At 58.2% G+C, this 17,699-nt stretch overlaps 1 protein-coding gene across 10 annotated transcripts in view; it reads left to right on the forward strand.

Annotated features, from left to right (window-relative positions):
* Nucleotides 1-17,699, forward strand: part of ARHGEF10L (Rho guanine nucleotide exchange factor 10 like) — a 162,086-nt gene that overhangs the window by 128,742 nt on the left and 15,645 nt on the right. For 9 of the 10 annotated variants that reach the window (XM_067722085.1, XM_067722053.1, XM_067722102.1 and 6 more), the window contains one exon: nucleotides 3,756-3,904. The exons of the other annotated variant lie outside the window; for it this stretch is intronic. In XM_067722085.1, coding sequence (XP_067578186.1) covers nucleotides 3,756-3,904 — 149 coding nt within the window. The remainder of the gene's footprint in view (nucleotides 1-3,755; nucleotides 3,905-17,699) is intronic. 10 annotated transcript variants of the gene reach the window in all.

The following is a 17,699-nucleotide window of genomic DNA, read 5'->3' on the forward strand; positions in this document are numbered from 1 at the left end:
CCACTTGGAGTCCTGGGCTGTCAGAGCTGGGGGGGCCTTGGAGTCCAAGCTCCAGGTGACAGATGGAGAATCCGACTCCATGGCAGCGTGGCCGTGGCAGTCAGTCTGCTGCCCCCAGGAGCCTCCGCGTATCAGCATTCGCTCCCTCATTCGTTCATTCACTCGCGCAGCAAATATGCGTTCAGTGCCCACGAGGTGGCTGGTACTGCGCTGGGACATGAGCCAGGTGACCCCTCCCCCTGCCCATCCTGTGTTTGGGCGGGGCTGCCTGGACCCCCTCTGTCCGCCACCACCCCCGGCTCCGAGCAGAGACAGGAGCGTGACCGGGCCTGGGTTGGGGTGTGGGAATGTCCCTGGTTAGATGCTGGGGACGTGGGCCAGGGTCACCCCCCGGAGGGACCAGACGATGGAATGGGTGAATGATGGTCTGGGACGTGGTCAGGCTGTCGGGATTGGGTCCCTGCTGTGAGAGATCGGGCCTGTTGCTGCTGCTTCTCTTGGAGCCTCAGTTTCCTCACCTGTAAAATGGGGATGAATTCAGCCCCACGGCAGCGGGTGGTTGTGAAGGCCAGGTGCGGTCAGTCACACAAGTGCCCAGAACGGAGCCTGGGCACAGACTCATGCCTGTTACCTTTCCACCATCATCACTGTTACTGGCTGCCTTTTGGGTCCCCCTCCATCTCAACGACTTGCACTCTGTATCCTAACTTCTGGCTCCGGCTCCATCTGGACCCCCAAGGACACCTGCTGGGCTTTCTCCCCTGCAGCCTGGGGGAGGAGGGACTCCTGCCTCTTGAAGTTGCTTTTGCTGAGACAGGGGCTTCATCTCCGTTCATCTGGCGTGAGAGCTGATGCCGGGCCCAGCCCTCACGAATGGGCCGTCTTGCAGGGGGCGGGTGTGAATTTGTAGGTGTGCACGTGTGTTCTGGAGCATGTGTACCTAGAGCCACTGGTGGGCAGGGAGCAGGTGGAGGGATGGATCCCCCAGCAGGCTTGGGGTGGGTAGGGCTCTAGCCCTGCCCAGAGCTCACAATGATTATGTTTAAAGTCTTAGACTTGTGGCCTGTGGAGGCTGGGAAGAACCTTAGAGGTCAGAGGTCTGTCCCCTTGGGGTGCAGATTGGAAAACTGAGTCCCAGCAAGGGGAAACCTCTTGTTTAGGGTCCCGCCATGGGCCTTCAGATCAGGGACTCCTGTCCTGTGTCCTTTTTGATGTAATGATATCGGTATTATTTTATCAGTTAATCATTCTCTCCTGGATTCAGGAGAGATGCCCAGCAGGCAGAGGAGTGGTCAGTGCACATGTGACCCTCAAGGGTAGCAGATGCTACCCCCTACCCCAGGCAGCTGTACTATTCCAGGAAGGTACAGAGTAGAGGGTGCACGGGCTCTGCTGGTCATCACTGCCCACGGGGCAGAGCTCGCATTTCCGTTTTGGGGGTGTGGTTCCAGTATCCCAGCTGCTTCCTTCCTGGCAGGGTTCTCAGCCCCCACCTTAGCCTTAGTGGCGGGAGCTCCAGCTTCTGGCCACAAGCAATACTCACCTCTGGCCGCTGGAGGGCGCGCAAAGCCTCGTATTTTTGTGGCTCTGGTGGCCCGACGGGGGTCAGCGTCCCTTGTGGAGGCCTGGTTGCGTCATGGTCACTCTCCCCAGAGATCTTTGGAAACCCTTGGAACCTGAGAGGGCAGCAGGGACTGGGGAAGGAGGCCAGGACAGAGTTAGCCGAGTTCCAACCCTGCTTGGTCCACCCTCCTTGGGTGGCCCTGTGCAAGCTCCGGGCTCCCTGGGTGTCTGCCGTCGCATCAGTCAGTGCCCTTCCGCGGGCTCTCGTGTTGTGTCAAAAGACAGCCAACAGGCAGAGCTAATGAGCAGCGGGTCCCGTCGAGCTGTGTGATTCGGACCGGTTCTCTAAACTCTGGGTCTCAGTTTTCCCAGTTGTAAAACAGGGATAAGAATAGAATCTTCCACACAGGCTGGTGGGAGGTAATGAAATAATTCATGAAAAGAGTGCCTGGCGTGCCCACGTGTAACAGAATGTGGCAGCAGCTGCCAACGCTCCTCACCGGGTGCCCACCCTGTGCCAAACAGTCAACACATTTAATTTGATCCCTCCAACATCCGGCGAGGTGTGGGCACGGTTATCATGCCCACTTTACAGATGAGGAAACTAAGGTTCAGAGAGGGGACGTCACCATCACCCATCCAAGTTAATGCAGAGGTTGAGAGGCCGCAGCTTCCCACGTGCTCCTATTCATGGGCTGGAAGGAACTGGATGTGTGTTGGTTGGGCGGGGGCTGGGGGGTGTATTTTCCAACTCTTAGCTGAGCTGGGAGTCTGCCAAGTTTAAGTAGGGCTGAAGGGGAGAGGAGAACACGCTTGACAGGAAGGGGAGGGGAGCGTGCTGGTGGGGGAATCTGGTCCGTCTTCCATGGGTCCTCCTGCCACACCCCTCCAGCTCTGCAGACAGCTCCATCGCACCACCCAGCAGCTGGCTCAGAGGGAGGGCCTGTGCGGGGGCTGCTTTGCACCCCTTCCGGGGACCCTGTGGAGGGGGGATGGGAGTGGCTGGGCACTGACAAGCCAGTGGCAGGCTCTGTCCTGCCTCCCGCTGCTGACGGTATCTCAGAGGTGTGCCCCACTTCCTGCTCAACCCTCCTGTCCCATCTGGCTCCCTGGCAGACAGGACAGCCTCTGGGGTTCTGTATGGCATCGGGTGTAGCTTCAGAGAAAAACCAGTCTCTGTGGGCACCGCTCTCATGCCAGGGAAGATCCTTGGCCTGTTCTTGGGTGAGCCGAGCATCCCTGAGGGTGGTGGGAGAGAGCCTCGTGCAGTGCTGGGCCGGATCCCTTCATCTGCCTGTCTTCAGGGATGGTGGGCTGGGGACCGATGGCCTCTCAGGACTTCCTCCTTCTATACCTGGGGTGGTGGCATCTCTGGAGGAGGAAGGTCATCAGAGATCTTGGTAGAGGTGACAGAGTGCCTTGGAGTAGGCGAGAAGCTGTGTGAGAAGGCAAGACTCATTTTCAATAAGTTACGGTGTCAGAAATGTCCTCAGAGACAGTCTTATTCGCAGCACCCTCCCCATTTTACAGGTGGGAAGACTGAGGCCTTGAGAAGTAGAGAGGTGCACTCAAGGTCCTTAGTTAGCTGCCAGCAGAACCAGGGCCAGGACGCTCCCCACCATGTGCCACCTTCTTGGCAGGGCTCTGTGGATGCTGCCTCTTCGGGGAAGCCTCCCTGGACTTCTCCTGTGCAGAGTTGGTTCCTTCCATCTTAACAGCTCTCAAGGCCCTCTGTGCACGCCTGGCCACTTGGGCTTGGCACTTCATGTGGTAACTGCTGTTTAACCCTTTGTTTTCTCCATCCAGCGGGGATTTTCTTGAGGGCGGGGTCTGTGTCTGATTTACTTCTGTCTTCACAGCACCCATTACAGGCCCTGGCATGGAGTAGGTGCTTACTAGGTGTGTGTGGAATGAATGCACAGAAGAGAGGGGAAGGGAGAGAGGAAGGGAGGGAGGGGGAAGTGGGGAGTACAGCCCCCAGAGCGGGTGGGACACAAACAGAGGCAGATGGGGACAGCCGCCATGCCACTGGGGAGGGTGAGGGGCAGAGGGAGGGGCCAAGAGCTCTCACGGAGCCAGGCGTGGCCGCCGCTGTGGCCCGTGGCTCCCGAGGGCTGAGCAGCCCCGGGCCTCTGAGCCGTTTGCCATCCCCCACCCCCTGCTGCTGACCTGCCTCCTTGCTTTCCCTCCAGGAGGCGTCCCCTGGGACCTGGAGAGCCCGCCTGTGTGCCTGACTGTGGGACCTGGGCCCGTCCGCACCCTGCTGAGCCTGGAGGGCACCGTGTGGGCCAGCTGTGGGCCCCGGGTCACTGTCCTGGATGCCGCCAGCTTGCAGACTCAGGTACCGGCCCTGCCTTGTGGCCGGTGGGCCCAGGCCCTGGGGGGTCGTCTCCGGGCCCACCCTCGCAGACCTTGCATTCTACCTGGCGCCGCTCTCGGCTCCCAGCCGCGTCTCAGGGATCATCAGAGTTTGCTGGGCAGCAAGAGGGGGCCAGGATCCCTGTGGGGCCCCACCCCCTGCCCGACACGCACCCTCGGGGCTGCTGTGAGGGGAAGGCTCCCCAGCCCGCTGGGCAGTGATGCTGCTCCTCCGTTGTGTCTGCTGCTCCCTGTGCTCCCACTGGTACCCAGGACCCAGCTGTGCCGAGGGATAGCCAGGGTGAACGCAGCCATCCTGGGCGCTGGGCTCTTTAAACAGTGTGGACGTGGAGCCTGCTGGGTCCTGCCTTGGCCCATCACAAGCACTGCTGGATCCTCAGCCCTGGGATGAGAGCCTGGTCCAGGGGCTTCTTCCCATGCCCGCGTGGCTCCCTGAACGGTATTTTGGTGAAGTTTGCCGTTATTTGATGTGTTTAGATTATCAACTTGAAATGAGCGGCCACCAGGCCCAGAGGGGAGCTGTGGGTGTGGGCTTGGGGTCAGAACAGACAGGCCCCCGCGTGCCTCCACGGCTTCTCTCGCCCGCTCTATCCTGTCTCGTACAGCCATACATCAGCTACTCAACAGCCAGGCGACTGTAAGATCCCAGGGGATTGGGGCCGGGTCCCGGATGACACTGTCCTGGTTTGGCAGATGGAGAAACTGAGGCCCAGGGAGCTGTGGGTGAGCTCTGAGACCCGGGATTGAACCTCAGGGTCTTGGCGCTAACTTTCCCATCTTTGCTGAAGTGCAGCGTTCGGAGCTGTGCACGCCTGGCTCTGCCTTCCGGTTCCCCCACTCACCTGCGGGGGCCTTGGGGGACCCCGTCTGTGAACACGAGTTTTCCCATCTATGAAAGGGGAACAAGCATCCTTTCCCTGCGGTCCTTTCGCCGCTGAGTGAGATAGTGCTTGGTCAGTGCCAGTGCCAGGAGATATTTGATTAGCGGTTCTTCTGGGTTCTGGAAAGGGAGGTGGGGTGAGAGGCAGCGCCGTGGGCAGAATCAGAGGATTTGGGTTTTGAACTATAATCAACCTTTGAGGAGAAGAGGGCTGGGGGCTAAAGGTGAGGCCTGGGCTGCCACACTTGAGGGGCTGCTTGAACAGGACCAGGACCTTTGACCTCACTGGCGGAGCTGGGCCTGGACAGAGAGGGTGGGCTCTGGGAAGGGCCGGGGAGACGCCAGCAGGAAGGACACTGCTGCCTCCCCCACTCCAGCTTCTGGATTCCTTGGTCCTCTTTCTCCCAGGCAGAGCTGGAGTAGGGGCGGGGAGCCCTGAGCAGCTGCGGCTACTGACTCCCTTCCCAGCCCCTGGTTCTTGTTTGGGGGCTTCCCTGCTGCCCCGGACCCTGCCCTGTCACTTCCCTCAAGGGCCTGTCACCTTCTCGGCCTTCTGAGAGGAGGGTGAGTAGTGGGGACTGGCTCCCCAGGGCTTTTGAGGTCCCCAACTGACCTGGGTCTCAAGACATTTGTCAGGAAAAAGGATGAGGCCCCCCTGCAGCCCCTGCCCAAGCATCCCTTCATTGTCACCACGCCAGGCCCAGTGCCCTCCCAGCTTTCTCGGCTGGCAGCCTGCACAGGCTCTGACTCAGCCAGCAGCCGAGCACTGGGGCCCAGCTTAGGGTGACGGTGAGAGGGAAGCGGGCCCAGCCCTGCCCTTGGAGGGCCTCCAGTCTGATGGGGGAGAGCCAGCCCTGCCCTTGGAGGGCCTCCAGTCTGATGGGGGAGACCCAACCCTGCCCTTGGAGGGCCTCCAGTCTGATGCGGGAGAGCCAGCCCTGTCCCTGGGGATCTCCAGTCTGATGGGGGAGAACCAACCCTGCCCTTAGGGGGCCTCCAGTCTGATGAGGAGACACAGCTCTGCCCTTGGGGACCTCTAGTCTGATTGGGGAGATCCAACCTGTCCTTAGGGTGCCTCTAGTCTGACGGGGGAGACTCAGCCCTACTTTTGGGGACCTCCATTCTGATGGGGGAGATTCAGCCCTGCCCTTGGGGGGCCTCCTGTCTGTTAGGGGAGACACAGCTCTTCCCTGGGGGCCTCTAGTCTGATGGGGGAGACGCAGCCTGCCCTCTGTTCCCCATATGGGAAAAGTGGGCCCAGAAACATGAAGAAGCCGAAAGCGGAGTGCGGACGAGGTGGGAGGGAGCAGGCTTTGTGAGCTCCCTGTTGGCCAGCAGACATTCTCAATGCTGCCAGCAGGGGAAATGGGACAGGAGAGGCAGAAGGCAGCCGAGGAAAGTGGGAGGCAGGATGTGAGCTAAGAGTTGTTTTCAAGGAAGAATCTTCTAAGGAAGGATCCAGAGGCCGTAGGACCCTGAAACCACAGGCCCGTGGGAGCAAAGTGGCTGCTGGTTGTTGGGGCAGGCGGTGTGGGCAGCAGGGCCTGAGGAGCTGGTGAAAGCTGGGCCCCCCGGCGGCCCCTCCCAGGGCTACGAAACTTTCCAGAGGGGGAGGAATTGGGAGACGTCATCAAAGACAGAGGCCCTGTCCCTGCCCCGGCCATGCCCACCTCGGGTCTGCTGGGCACCCCACTCCCTTGGAGGCGACTGATTTGCTGGCAGCCTGCTTCAGATTGGGGAGATCCTTGCCCCGCCAGGCTGTGCACCCTTGGACAAGGCACTGGGCCTTCCTGGGCCTCAGTCACTTCATCTGTAAAATGGGACGACAGTAGTACTGTGTAGAGTTACAAGAGGACTCAATGGGAGGGTTTATATAAAGGGCTGTTTCACACAGTGCCTGGCACATACTAAGTGTTGGATGAGCATCGGTTACCGTGGTCATTGTTTGCCTAACTTAAGTCCTTATTGCCGTATGTGTGGTTTGTTTGGAAAATCGAGCTGCTCCTTTAGAGTCGGTGGTGTTGGTGGGTGTGGGGTGTGTGTCCGCATTGCAGGTCTGCTGTCCCCTCGCTTCGCTGGCTGGAAGGCTTCCTTCTGCTGACAGCTGTCCTAGGAGCTTGAGACAGACAGACGAAGGGAAGGGTGGGGCCCAGGCGAGGCCCTCGCCCAATTTCGACCCTCACCAGCTGCCATGCAGTCCCACCCAGGCCCTGCAGCTCAACTCCAGCCCCACTGTCCCTCGGGCCAATCGGCTGCGATGATTTAAGATTAGTTCTGGACCAGCTGTCCTTAAGAAGGGGATCAATATGACCTTTGCCCTGCTCTGCATACCTGGAAGGCGTTGGGAGGGCACTGGGTGGAAGCAGCTGGGATGCAGGAAGGGGTGATGGAGGAGGCTCTGCAGAAGGGCTGGAGGGAGCCCAGGCCCGACCCCCCTCCCCGCCCCCCGCCCCCTGTCTGCAGCCGGGGAAATTGAAAAGTTTGTGCGCGGCGCGATGCGGCGGCTCGCCTTCAGTACACACAATCCTTTGCACAGTAACGAGGCGATCGCCATGCATATATATATATTTTTTTGCGGTACGCGGACCTCTCACTGTTGTGGCCTCTCCCGTTGCGGAGCACAGGCTCTGGACACGCAGGCTCAGTGGCCATGGCTCACGGGCCCAGCCGCTCCGCGGCATGTGGGATCTTCCCGGACTGGGGCACGAACCCGTGTCCCCTGCATCAGCAGGCGGACTCTCAACCACTGCGCCACCAGGGAAGCCCTCGCCACGCATATTTAATAAAACCTCGCTTCGCTGCTGCTTGGGAAAGAGGAAGCCTTCTCTGTGCCGGGGTTCTGGGAACTGCTCTGTCTCGCTGCTGCTAATGATCGCCGGACCCAGCCGGCAGCTCCACGCTCGGCTTGGTGGCCTGTAGGCTGGGCTGCTGTCCAGGCAGCTGTGGTCCTGAAGGGGTGCCGAGGGCTCAGCACATGTCCTGCAGCGGCAGCGTGCCTCAGCTCAGACGAGAGGCATTGCTTAGTGGCAGCAACATGCTAGACTCTCCCCCAGGGCTGAGAACCCCTGTGGGGACTGGAGCGCCTCAGAGCTGCCTAGGGCTCCACGCCAGGGGCCCAGGAGTGTCCTGTCAGCCGAAGTGTGGTCGCGTGGCTCTGGCCCAAGTGCACAGACATTGAGTGTTCATCCAGGGATTGTGTCAACTCTAAGATCCTTTCCCTTGCTTCTCCCACCCTCCAGGAAGTAACAATAACCAACATGTATTGAGTGTGTAGTGCAGACCAGGCATGAGGTTAAGTGCTCTACATGTATTAGCTCGTTTAATCCTCAAACCACCCTGTGAGATGGGTACTATTATTATTTCACTTTACAGATGAGGAAATAAGAGTCCCAGAGAGGTTAAGTGACTTGCCCAAAGTCACACAGCCAGAAGGAGGCAGAGTTGGGATCTGAACTCAGGCCTCCGACTGAGTTTGAACTGAGGCATCTTAACTGCCGTGTTGGCTGCCTGGGTGGGCAGAGGCTCGGTCTCCTTTGAGCTGCATTGTCCCCCTGCAGTTTCTGTCCTGTCCTGTGTCACTCTCGGGCAGTGTTGTTGTTTAAGTGCCTGGTTTTTCCACCAACACATCTTCTGGGCCAAGGATTGCACCCTGTTCATTTCCCCATGCCCGTCTGGCTCACGTAGCTCACGTAGCAGGTATTTACTCTAAGTAGATAGTAAATAGTCGCGGTGGACAGACGGAAGGTGGTGTCCTGATTTGCAGGCCTTTTGTGCAGGGGGTTGAGGGGGGTGGGCACAAGTGAGACCTGCTCTTAGCTCTTCAGGAGCTCGGAGTCCAGTATGAGGAGCAGACCCAGGATGGTCAGTGCCAGCCAAGTGGGAGGAAAGCTGTGGGGTGCGGCGTGGGGGCAGGCCCAGGCCTGGTGGGAACCCAGGGGAGGCGCGAGGGGTTCCAGACACGGGGAGGAGGGACAGGACAGGGGAGGTTTTCGGAGGTCAGGATCCCTGAGCTGGGCGGGGCAGGTGAGTCAGCTGTGATGCTGCAGGGGGAGGGGAGGCGGGGAAGATGCCCTGAGCAGAGAGAGCACCGAGGGCCAGGCCCGAGCAGAGCCAGCCCAGTGCTGTGTGGGATGGGGGTGGGCGGCTCCCCGGGAGGAGTCTCTGAGCTGCCGTCTCCATTAGGCCCACTTGGCCTCTGCCGGCAGCCCCTGACCTTGCCGAGCCCGTCCTGCGGAGCCGGTGCCGCGGTCTGTCTCTGGGCTTGATGCTTGCCCACCAACGGCTTATTCAGCTCCTTGATCCCAGCAGAGGCAGCAGCGAGGCCTGTTCGATAATAATGGAGCTCACCAGGGCCTGTGTCAACACCGCATCCTCCACGTTCATTATCTGGATCGCCACCTTCAAAGTCTAATCCAGTTGTCGGGAGTTCATTTTAACTGATCGCTGGGGGGGAAGTCGGCTGTGGGATGACTGTTGCATCTTAATTAAAAAAAAATGAATTAGCGACAGGCCACCAGGAGGCCTTCCCCTTGGGGGGTGCACTCTGCCGAGTCGGCCTGGCCAGGGCGCCGGGGCGAGGCTGCTCCCCAGCACAGCGTGTGCTGGGATCTCCGTCACCCCGGCTAAGGGGCGGGGGGCGGTAGCGACAGGGAGGGGTGCTGGAGAAGGGGCTGGGCTGCGAGCGTGCTACATGTGATCGGATCCTCGCGTCGCCGCAGGGGCCAGCTGGGCCCGTTGTGCAGATGGGGATGCCAACTAGAAAGCAGCCCCTTGACTCGTGGTCTGTGACCTCTGCTCCCCAGCCACGCTGGCCCCTCTGTTGGCCTCTGAACATGCCGGGCTTCTTCCCACCACTAGACCTTTGCCTCTGCTGTCCCCCTGCCTGGGGCAGGGCCACTGTGCCCACAGCTTGTCCCTCGGGCAGCTGCTTCTCATCCCCCGGTCTCGGCTCAGCTGCCGCGGCCTCAGTGGGGCCTGCCCTGGCGGCTCCATCAGAGTCACCTCCACCCCCAGTCAGGGTCTTGACACGTCAGTGGCTTTACTGTCATCAGAGCGTTGGTCACTGTCTGAAATTGCCTCCGGGACCGTTGTTGTCCCTCTGCACCCACCCGGCCATAAACAGATGAAAACGGGACCTGGCCTGTTTTGTTCACCAGCGCATACCAGGGCCGGGCGCTGCACCAGCTTCTCAGCCGGTGCTGGTGGGAGTGTGCAGGGACCCCCTCCTCTGTTGGGTGGGTTGAGAGGGGGGCTGGCTGCTGCCTTACATGTTTGAAAATCTGGGCGGGAGGAGGTTTGGGGCGCTGGTTTCAGATGGAGAAGTGCCTTGGAGGAAGCAGGCCAGGAGGCTACACCAGAAAAGAGGTGGGAAGGGATCTGCGGAAAGGGCTGGTCAGAGGGTCTTGAGGCTGGGAGGGGTGGGTCCTACTCGATAGCAGCCACCACCGCTGGGCAGAGGGACTCGGCAGGTGGGACTCTGCCGATGCGGGTAGGACAGCTGTGTCGCACGAGGGCCCAGGTCCCACCTCTGACTTGCCCCTGCGCCGGCCTTGAGGCGTTTCCAAGGCAACCCCCTTTCTTCCCAGAACCTCCTGGGTGTGATTGCAGAAGTACAGGCCTGGGGCCAAGGCCCCCCCAGCCCTGCCTGGAAAGTGCCGGAACACAGGGCAAGATACGTCCAGTTTGGGCCGTGGGCCTGGCTCCCACTCCACAGGGCTGTTGTGAGGGTTAATCGGGGCAGCTGTTTCTCATTGAGCCCCGGCGCCCCACCCTGGAGAAGCCTGTCTGGCCCCTCATCCATGTGCACTGGGTCACAGCACCGGCACTGGGCCCTTCTCCTCCACAGCACTTGCCACGATTATCAGATTTGCCAGATCGAGGCCCTGTAGGGCAGGACCGTGCCTGGTGGGCTCCCACCACATTCCTGGTGCCAAGACCGGGCTGATGTATAGTGGGTGCTCAGTGAAAGGTTGTGGAGAGAGAAGAAGTTTCCATCAGGGAAGTAGGCTCTGTCTGTGGTGGATCTAAGTGTGTAAGGAGCACGTGGCCAGGGTGGGCAGAAGAGCTGACCAGCTCCAGAACTCGGTGCTGAGCACGGGTGCTTCCCCAAGTGCGTGTTGTCAATAGTCCCGCCTTGTAGGGGTTCCAGCATCATCTGCCCCGACTGCTCTGCCCCCTGCCACCACCCCGGTGCCTGGGTGCTGTCTTCTGATACCAGAACTCATGCTTTTTGTCATTAAGCACGCCAGAGAAGAAACTTCTCTGGTTTCCTGGACACCAACAGACCCCAGATTTCCCCCTGCCCGTCCCAAGCACACCCACCCTCCCCAGCCTTAATTTTCACGTTTAGTGCCCAAACTTAGTTTGCATGTGTTAGCTGTTGTAAATCTATCATAACAGTGTGACGCGGCATGAATAATGCATCACTGGGCTGTATTAGTTTTCTGTCTCCTATCTTATTTATGACACGAAACAGGTGGGAATTTGCAAAAGCGAAATCCAGGCGCAGGGATTCTTGGGTAATGGTATGCAAATTAGTGTGAGCGTGGGACGATGTACCAAGTCCTCGGGCGTCCAGGGAGCCTCCAAGGCCCAGAGCCCTGGTGTTCAGGTCACCCAAGCTTGCGGATCAGGAGTCATGACACTCCATGGAGTCAGCTCAGTTCAGCAGTTTTCTCTGAATTTTTTTCAGTGTGTGTGTCATTTTTATTGTTGTCATCCTGTTTTTCTTTCTTTAATTAGAAGTTGGCAGGTGAAACTCGAGAACTCGACTTTCTAAAGGTTGTGGAGACTTCCCAGGAGGAAAGTAACAAGTTCCAAAGGAGTGCAAGTGTTTTCTAGTAGCCTGAAGAATTGAGGTTAGATGTTCAGAAGGTCTTCCTTTCAGGAAGCTTATGAAGGATAGAATGTGGGGGGTGGCTTTGGGGATCCCGTGGGGCTCCTTTCCCCGGGGGGGCACTGATGGGTCAGAAGTGGTCCAGGGCCATGGCTGCTGCCTCTGCTCTGGGGTCTGGGGGTTGTGGGGACATATCTCAAGGGACGTCCTGTGGGACTTGGGTGGCTAAGGGGCTGGGCTCCAGGCTTCCTGTCTCCTCACCAAGAAGAGCTCAGGGCTTTCTTGTCTCTGATGCTTGGTTTCCCCCCGTCCTGGAAGATTTAGGTTGATGAAAGGATTTCACGGTTAAAGAAAAAATTGTTTGAAGCTGTTGGCTCAGGGAACAGGTTCTGTGAAACCATGGAGGAGAAAAGGGAGACGGTAGAGGGAAGGCAGATGGGAGGGGACGTTGGAGAGAGAACAGACTGGGACTGGAGATGGGGCAGGGGCAGACGATGGCGCTGGGGGTGAGGTGTTGGGGAGTGGGCAGTCCTCTGTCTTCTGAGCCTCTGTCCCCCAGCATCTCTGGCTGTCAGTCTGTCCTCCCCTCCACCATGGTTACTCTCCCCTCTGAGCCCTGCTGCAGGATTAGGGATGGGGACACCATAGGAGCAGTTGTCCAATCCCCTGGGGTTTGGCAAAAACACAGAGAGCCACGGACGGACCCACGGAATGTCAGGCCTTGGGCTGGGCCTTAATACAGTGGAGGCTGGGAGGGGTCACACCGGGAGGGGTCTAGGCCAATGCCCAGTGCTTAGGGTGCACGCGGTGGTTATGTCATGGACTTCGCAAGCCTGGCCGCTGGGCTGGGGGAGGGTCTGCCTGGTGGGAACCTTGAGACGCATTGCCGGCTGCCCCTGCTGTGGTCTGAGCAGACTCAGCTGATGGTCAGTGTGGGCTCGGGAGCCAGGTTGGTTGGTGTCAACCCCCAGCTCCACCACCTATTGCCTCAGTTTACCCACCTATAAAATGGGGATAATTACAGAACCTACCTCAGGAGTAAGCGGCGTGATATACGTAAAACTCCCAGGGTTCTCTACCTGTTGAGGAGTCAGCAGGGCGGGCAGGTGTCAGCCGCTGTTTTATGGTGACTACAGGACCTGCTCAGGATCACAGGGACCACCCCCCCAGTAGGTGGTGGAGCCCAGATCTCAGGGTGCTTGTGACTCCAGTGCCTGTGCTCACGAGCACATGTGCACGTGAGTGCACATGGGTGCTTGCACACGAGAGAGAGGGAAATAGGTCAAGTATATTAATGTCATATAGGTCCTTGTCTGTGATCTGAGAGTGCTGACGGCACCCTGTTGGGACCTGAGGGCCTGGGTCAAGACTGGAATCAATCCCCCCTCTCCGTTATCCCCTGGCCCCATCCCCAGCTCCCACCCGCTCTGGACAGTCACCCTGATCTCTCACATGGCTGCCACAGCTCCCCAGCGCCTTGGGTGTGGCTCTGCGCCTGGTCCGAGAGGTGGCCCTCCGCAGAGCCTTTCCCTCGTGCCCTGAGCGGGATGGCAGGGAAGACGCCTAGGCCAAGCCTGCTCACCTCTGCTGCTGAGCCCAAGGGGAATCTGGAGTCCAGGCCGTCACGAGGCAGGAGGCCCCCCTCTGGTGAAGCAGGTGCCACAGGTGCTGAGCAGATTCCGTGTGAAGGGGTGGGGGCCCTGGAGGGCCGGGTGGGTGCCTGGAATTGCACCATACAGGTCGCTCGGGCAGGGCTGGCAGGTGTAACGCCATCTGCCCCTTGGAGCTGGAAAGCAATGCTGAGCCACCACGGGGGTTCTTTCCAGAACAAAGCTTCCTCACACCTGACCCTGCTTCAGCCTGACCACCCAGGCCGCCTCTTCCCTGGCTCTTCCAGCCTCCAGCTCAGGGGTTGCACTGGCTGGGGCTCCAGTCCCTGTGCAGGGCCCTGGGCTCCAGCAGCGGCCCCCACCCCCATGGACCTGCCGCTCTGGTGTGGGTGTGGTGAGGGGGTCACGGGGCTGACAGAGACCCCCCCTCATGAGTTAATGCTTATGGAGACTCACCCAGAGGCTGGTCCAAGCTCTTTGTGAGTAGCGACCCGTATAACCTTCACAACAGTTTTATGCCAGTGGTCACCTCATTACCCCCCCTTTTAAAGTTGAGGAAACCGAGGCAGGAAGTGGTGGAACTGGGACCCAGACCCTGATGGTCTGGTCCTGAGCCCATGGCCTCAATACCTCTCGAAAGCTGGAGGCAGGTGACAAGATGACCTCAGGTCACAGTGATGTCACGCCGAAGGTGAACCAGGCAGCCGAGCTCGGCCCCACTACTTCCAGGACAGGCCACTCCCCTTCTGAGTCTCGGTTTCCTCATCTGACCAGAGGCTCCGCGGTCCCACCAAATCTCGGGGCCGGTGGGGGCTCCCAGAGTTGAGCTGAGCTGCGGTGAGCGCAGCCCAGATGCACACAGGTGCCGAGCTACACGTCCCCGGCTCTCCTGCTTCGTCTTCACCAGGGTCCCTGTGGTGCTGGAAAGGGACAGGCACCAGGCAGACCCCGGTGCAGCCCGGCACCTGCTAGTCCAGAGCAAGGCTGGAGCAGACCCACAGCCAGGGTGCTCAGTGGCCCCAGGTGGCCGGCAGTCCGGCTCCCTCCTCAGGTGTCTGCACTGCATGTGCTGGCTTGTATAATTGAAGAAAACAGAAGGAAATTAAACAGGACTAATGAGGAGAATATCTATAGCCCACACTTTGAGATGTTTTTCAGCCAGATGCACAGGTAGATGTCAGTTTGGTGTAGTTTTTTTTGCTTGGTTGGTTGGTTTTCTTTTCCACTGTAGTTTATTACGGGATATTGAAGTTTTGTTTTTAAAGACAGAACGTTGGTGTGGTCACAGCAGGACAGCCATCCCAGCAGTGGCGCTTTCTGTGGGCCTTGCTCTGGGTGTGGTGGGCGGCAAGGAGGGTCTGTGCCCACCTCCTTAAGTGCCTAGTGATCAAGAAGCTTCAGTGCAGGAATTACTAACTTGGCGGCGGGGGGCAAGAGTGGTTTACAGACTCCTTTGAGATGTTGGCGAAAACTATTGATCATCTTTCTAGAAAAATGCACCAAACACCAAATTGTGCACAATCAATTCCAAAATGGGTTGTTGAAGACAAGTTTGGGACCGGCTATCACTCTTAGGGCAGAGACGTCGTCCTTCCCTCTGTCCCTTCTAGGTTCCCGGGGTGGCCCTGAGCCAGAAGAGCCCAGCACCCAATGAAGTCTCTTGCTAGACAAGAATGGCCTCGCCCCCACTTTACAGATGAGTCAACTGAGACCCAGAGGTGTTAACTGACTTGCTGGTAAGAGGTAGAGGTGGATGCCACATCTTAAGCCTCCCCACTGGCACACCATCCCCTTGGCCTTGACCAGGTCCGATTCTGAAGGCAGAGTGTTAAGCTCTGGACGGGGCCCCACAAAGGTGTCTGTCCATGGCTGAGAGGTCACATGTAGGCTTTGGAGTCCCCTTAGGGTGACCAACTGTCCCGTTTCGTCCAGACAGGGAGTTGGACTTCCAGTGCGACAACTGGGGTCTCTCTGGGCAAACTGGGACGAGTGGGTCACTCTAAGCTGGAATCCTGGCTTTCCCCCCATTTTCCAAGCACAGTGACTTTGTGAACGGCACTCAGCCTCTCAATTTGTTTTCTCAGCTGTAAAATGTTGATAAGAATAAGATAGATAAGGGAAGGGATTGTGTCCTAATGGTCTTTAAAAGACTGCCTCTGCCTGCCCAGTGCGGCGGCTGGGAGCATGACCTCTGGGTCTCAATCCTCAGCCTGTCCCCTGGCTGGCAGTGACCCCACGCCGCTTTCTCCAAGCGTCGGCATCCTGCCTGTTAGGTGAGGATGGAAGGGTGGTGTCCTCATCCCAGGTTGCAGGGATTCTAAGCGGAGCCAGAGCTGGCAAGGTGCTGGCGAGCGCTCCGTGGATGGTCTCTGGGCCCGTGACCGGGCCTCCCAGGCCAGCTCGTTGTGGTGACCGAGCAGCGAGTAGGAGGCAAGAGCCCCTTCACGCCCACACCCTGCTGGGGAGCTTGGCATGAAGGTGTCGGGGGCAAGCCTGGAGCTTGGAGTCCACAGGTCGGGCCCACACCCCAACTCTGCCCCTGTCTGGTAGGTCACCTGGGCTCATCGTGTCCCCTTCTGAGCTCTTTCCCTCTTCTTTCGTGAAGGCCTTTGGGAAGATGAAATACCAGACGTGGCGTGGCCTGGCACACAGTAGGTGCCCAGCGAGCAGTAGCCTCCTGCCGTTTCCTTGGCAGCCCCTGGCCCCCGAAGGCCCCAGCATCCCTTCCCGGCTCCGTGGCGTTATCGCAGCTCTAATGACTTCGAGTGCTGAGCTGCTCACGCCAGGAATTTATGGAAACCAGGCCCAGAAGCATCACCTGGAGGCACATAAATATTGTAGGACTGAGGCTGGGCTGTGTCAGCACTACTTGGGGTGGGATTACTCACCTGAGACCCTCTGAGCAAATGTCTGCCGCAGGGCTGCCGTGAGGCTGCTGGGAGAGGGCGAAGGGGCCGGGGCTCCGTGGGTGGCTGCAGGACGCTAGCTTGTCCCTGCTCCCCTGACCCGCTCCTGCCCACAGCCGCGTGCGTGGGGCGCTCACGGTGTGCTGGCCCCGTCCCATGAACCGCCCAGCTCCCCGTAAGGCAGGTTCTCCTTGTATCTCTGTGGGCAGATGAGAGAGGAGACCCAGTGACCCTGCCAGAGATGAGCTGGGAGCCGGGAGTCAGGCCCGGGCCCTCCCCTCCAGTGACCAACCTTTTTTTTTTTTTTTTTTTTGTGGTATGAGGGCCTCTCACTGTTGTGGCCTCTCCTGTTGCAGAGCACAGGCTCCGGACACGCAGGCTCAGTGGCCATGGCTCACGGGCCCAGCCGCTTCGCGGCATGTGGGATCTTCCCAGACCGGGGCACGAACCCGCGTCCCCTGCATCGGCAGGCGGACTCTCAACCACTGCACCACCAGGGAAGCCCCAACCTTTTTTTTTGAAAAATAACTTTACTCCCCTGACTCCCAACTTTTTAATTTAAAATATTTCAAACTACAGGAGGTTGAAAGAATAGTACAATGAATGCACAAATTGTCTTCACCTAGTAAACCAACTCTTAACATTTTACCATAATTTTCTTCCCATATTATACACACACCTTTTGGGGCTAACTCACTTAAAAGCTAGTTGCAGACATCATTGCCCTTCATACATAAATACTTCAGCTGGGCTCCCTTATATAACCTCAGTAGCATTATCGTGCCCATCAATCTACCGACCATAGGCCCGTTTTCCCAGTTGTCTTCAAAATATAGCTACTGCCCATTGCCACCTCTGGCATCCAGCTGGGAACACATGTTGCATTTGGTTGTCATGTTTCTTTGGTCTCCTTTTAATCTAGAATAATTCCTCTCCTTTTTTTTTTTTTTTTTTTTTGGTCTCCATGATAGTGACTTTTTTGAGAGATCCAAGCCAGTGTCTTTTCATAGGTCCCACCAGCTGGAATTGCCCCATTGTTTCCTCCTGATGAGACTGGAGTATTTGGCCAGATTCGGTGTAGGAAGCCATGCCTTCCTATCGAATCCCTGAGGAGGCGGGAAATGCAGGCTGGTCCCATCCTTCATCACTTGGTTAAGGTGGGGGTCTGCCAGGTCTCCCCATCGTAAAGGCACCAGTTTCCCTTTGTAATTACTGTGGGGGATTCTTGGAAAATGGGAGAATATCCTGTTCCTCAGTGAATTTTCACTACAAACTTTATTTAAAGAGGAGTTTCCTCCCCTCCCACTTAACCCTCCTCCTTTATTACTACTTCAAATTCAAAGAGTATTTTTAAAATCCAGTGTGCTATCATCCAGGACCATTGTTATTACTTTTGATGCTCACATTGTCTCCGATTTGCACACTTTGTGCTGGGTCCTGGGTCCTGTGGACACTTCCTCATCATTCTTGAGCACTTCCTTGCTTGTCTGCCTCTAGAGAAGCTCTAGGCTCATCTGGTACTTCCC

The sequence above is a fragment of the Pseudorca crassidens genome, chromosome 2 (genome assembly GCF_039906515.1).
Source record: "Pseudorca crassidens isolate mPseCra1 chromosome 2, mPseCra1.hap1, whole genome shotgun sequence".
NCBI lineage: Eukaryota > Metazoa > Chordata > Mammalia > Artiodactyla > Delphinidae > Pseudorca > Pseudorca crassidens.